Source organism: Austrofundulus limnaeus, unplaced genomic scaffold, assembly GCF_001266775.1.
Source record: "Austrofundulus limnaeus strain Quisiro unplaced genomic scaffold, Austrofundulus_limnaeus-1.0 Scaffold389, whole genome shotgun sequence".
Lineage (NCBI taxonomy): Eukaryota > Metazoa > Chordata > Actinopteri > Cyprinodontiformes > Rivulidae > Austrofundulus > Austrofundulus limnaeus.
Window position 1 is genome coordinate 445743 of NW_013952791.1, and position 3810 is coordinate 449552.

Consider the following 3810-nt stretch of genomic DNA (forward strand, 5'->3'; position numbering starts at 1 on the left):
CGCTTGAGGCGCCGCAGAACTTCCCGACGTTGCTTGAAGCGTGTCCACCATAGACTTTGCATGTAAACCTGCTGCTCCTGACGCTGAAATCGCGTTCGGTGTGAACGCACCATAAGTGATAGAGGCCTGGCTGAGAGCAGCAGCGCCCTCTACTGGATGAAGGCAAAACTGCACTGAAATTAGTTTTAAATGGATGTTTTCAATTAATCGAATGGAAGGAATTTTAATCTAGTAAACCATAATTCGACAATTAGCCGTAAGTCGATTAACTGTTTGCATCCCTAGTAAATATACAAAACCAGAAACAAACTCCTCACCTTGTCTCTTTATATAAGCAGGCTCTGTCGCCTTCTGCCCTGTAGCCCCCTCTGTTTTGGGATTGAGGATAACATACTTGTTCTTCAGGCTGTCCAGCTGATAGGAGAAACCCTTGCTGGCTGGCTCAAACTCAATTTTCTGCAAAAGGACCTTTTTGGCGGAAGAAGCCAGCAGCTTGTTGAGGTCACCCTCATCGCTCGTCTCCTTCCGACCAGGTTTTAGCGCCTCCTTGAGTTTATCCACTATCGGCATTGTTGGTACATCACTGCAGAAGAAGACAGAAAGTCAGTGTCACATCACAGGACAGCGTGTCGTCTTATTAGATCAACAGCCTGTTCAAAACACACCCAGCAGGCCTTTTTGTCTTCACGTGTGCCAGGATTAAAAATAAATCTGTTGTACAAACAGAAGCCAAATTTATCTCCCTGCTATAAATAATAACTGTCAATTAACACTCCTATCTAGATACGCTTCATTCTACCTAACTGCAAGCATTGCCCTAAAAGACACAAGGACTGGATGCAACTGAGGAGCCAGCTGGGTCTTGGCAGCTGTCTCCCCACAGTTATGCAAGACATCAGATGCTAGTAACATGTGGTGGGGTAGTGTACAAAAAGGAGAATAGCACTTAGAGCACATCTTATGGTGAAAGGAGCTGCAGTCAAGTCACATTTAGACTAGTCATTTTTGATTGTATCAGCAGCTGAATACAKGCTGTTTCAAAATGAGTAAAAATTGTATTTAAAGTTGAGCATTTGTTAAAATAAAGAAGCTGAAAATTTAAAACTAAACCTGTCTGGACTGAAAAAATCTTTCTGGTGTACTCAAACATGCAATACTCAGTTGAGGAAATKAATATCAGATGTTTTAAGTACATTCAGTTCAAACTAATTAGCATAATACAGCAAATCTTTTGACAATAAAAAAAAGTGTATTGTGTTTCAGGTGCAGTTAAAAAACAGCAAAGACACACAGTTCCACGGGAGCCCTGCTCATCAGAGTGGGCAGTGACGTCATGAGGAGAAAGAAGGGCTGAACATGCATTGTATGCACAAGGACACACTGACCTTCCTGTGCTGCTGATAGAGATACAACCACGTCTGCAGGGACACAGCTAAATGCAGGGATGCAACTAATAAATCAGTCAACACTGCTGATGCAAGCTGCAACATGCTTCTTAATTAGGCTTTTTTTTTATTAATTAATCTATTGTAGATAGAGACGAAACACCACAGAGGTGGTTGTTGCATCAAGAACGTCCCAGTTGGATTCTCAGTTTAAGAAATTTCTGTGTCACGTTTGGATCTTCTTGCTGTGACTGTGTGGGCTTCCCTTTACTACTGTGCCCCCCAGTCTAAATACATGCATGTTAGCTTAATTAGTTTGTCTAAATGGACAGTTTTGGACGTGTGTCTATCTATATTAATCGTGACACATTGGCAACTTGTTCACTGTGTTTTCCAGTCTATAATATGCTTTGGGTATACTGTCAACCTGGAAAAAAGGCATACTTTACCCTTTGTTTGAAAATTATTGACGCCACATGATCTGAAATTAGTTAGACATTTCCTTGACTTTCAGGTGAGGAATATTGCTCATCAATACTAATATCTGCTAATAAATATTTACCCAAGATAGCAATAATCWTGCAACAGTTTGTTTTCTCTCCATAATTTGACTTGAAAAATAAAACTACTTGTCAAACATAAAGTGAAAAWAAATAAATAAATAAAAAAATCAGTGCGTGATGCTTTGATCAAGACATATGTCCATCCATTTTCTTCTGCTTATCCGGTATCGGGTTGTCTAAGCACAGAAACCCAGACTTCCCTCAACAAATGTTAAATGCCTGCATAAACTAATAGTGACCACACAAGATAAAACTCACCCTCACTAGCTTTGTTGTTTGTTTTGTCACACTGTTTACATTTGCCATTTTAACTTTTCTCCAGTGCCAGTTCTATTAAAAGACCAAATGTTCTCCTAATGATACAGTTAACCAGTTCAGAAAACTAAGACTTTTGAAAATTACATAATGAATGAGCAGAAGACATACACACTTAAAAAGGATACACGATGCAAGTTTTTAAAGCAAGAACAGACTAGCAAGTCTACTTCATGCCCTCACAGGTGTCAAATTAAGTAGACYAGAACATGGGTACCAGCAGACAGACTTTTAACAGATACATAAAAATTAAAGCCATGACATGACATTATGTGAGTTTATAATTTGGATGTATGCTCATTAGAAATTGTCACTAAGTGAACAACCTCTCTTTCTAAACAGTTGAAATGAACAACATTTTTAGCAAAATTAAGATCAGATTTCAAAAACACTTCAGCATGTGGATCATAATGGAAACCCCATCACACAACTGAGTCAGAGTGAATAACAACAAATCAACAATTATAAATGAGAACAGATCTATTTCCCTACAACTGCAAATATTTAAAGTTAATTATTGTGTAAGAATTAATGCGAGTATGTCCATAACTCTGTTGGGCAATTAAAATACACTACTACAAAACTTTTAAAAAAGCTAATTTCAAATTTATTCTTACTACAGTTGTTCAAAGTGTACATGTAAGGATTTTTTTTATTGTTACTGGTTATATTTACAAATCTGCTGAATATTTTAACATTTACATGTGACACGTAAAAAGGTAATCCACGGAGGGAAAAAAACACAAATATAAAACCTAAAACTGTCACTTAAAGTGGCAACAATTTAAAATTGTTTTAAAAAACTTGTCAGTTCATTAGTGACGATTATTCCGGTTCTAAGGTTCATTTCTGGTGTGTGGACTGAGCACTACGGGCCACTTATCAAAGCTTACATGCTAGCTGTTGCTACCGTCGATTAGTTGTTTAAGGGTCTAGGAGGTTTGTGAAATACCTAAAAAACGTAAACAAACCTTCGTTTTGTATTTAAATGTTTCGATATTTAATTGTGTAACGCTCCGTTCTTTTTACCGCTTCGTGTTACGTGTCTGTGCGTTTTTCAGCTGCAGTGGTGAACTAGCCAGTGAGCTAGCTTAACGTGGCGACAGCCTGCTGCAATGTGGGTTAGCATCTCAGAGAACAACCCCTGACAATCACATCCTCTCTGTCACATGACATCTGCCCGGAAGGTTACAGTCACAATTAATAAAACAAATTCATGCGAGCGTGCACTCACCTTGGGTTCAGTCGCTCTAAACATTCAACAAAATGAGTTTGATCCCTCAGCTGAAGCTACCGAGTCTGGTATTTTTTGCCCATGCTGCATTATAAGAGGGCGGAGCCAACAAATGACTGACAGGACACATAGACCAATAACATAAYGGCCAATGAAGTAACACGAAGGTTTGTCCAATCCACGCTCAGAGTGACGTTGCGCTGTCGGCAGAGGTCGACACGTGACTTCCAGCCAGCGCTGTTTACCATTGACGCAGTCGGCGCGAGAGATAACACGTGACAGCAGTAAAACGCACCTAAACAGGATTCGCATC

The 3810-nt window shown here is 39.3% G+C and overlaps 1 protein-coding gene across 1 annotated transcript in view; it reads right to left on the reverse strand.

The window, feature by feature from the left end:
• The window catches only part of usp36 (ubiquitin specific peptidase 36), a gene marked incomplete in the record, with an annotated part of 16622 nt that extends 13022 nt beyond the window's left edge, over positions 1-3600 (reverse strand). Inside the window, 2 exon segments of the mRNA XM_014023756.1 lie at positions 318-583; positions 3498-3600. Coding sequence (XP_013879210.1) covers positions 318-570 — 253 coding nt within the window.
• Between the last annotated feature and the right edge of the window lie 210 nt (positions 3601-3810).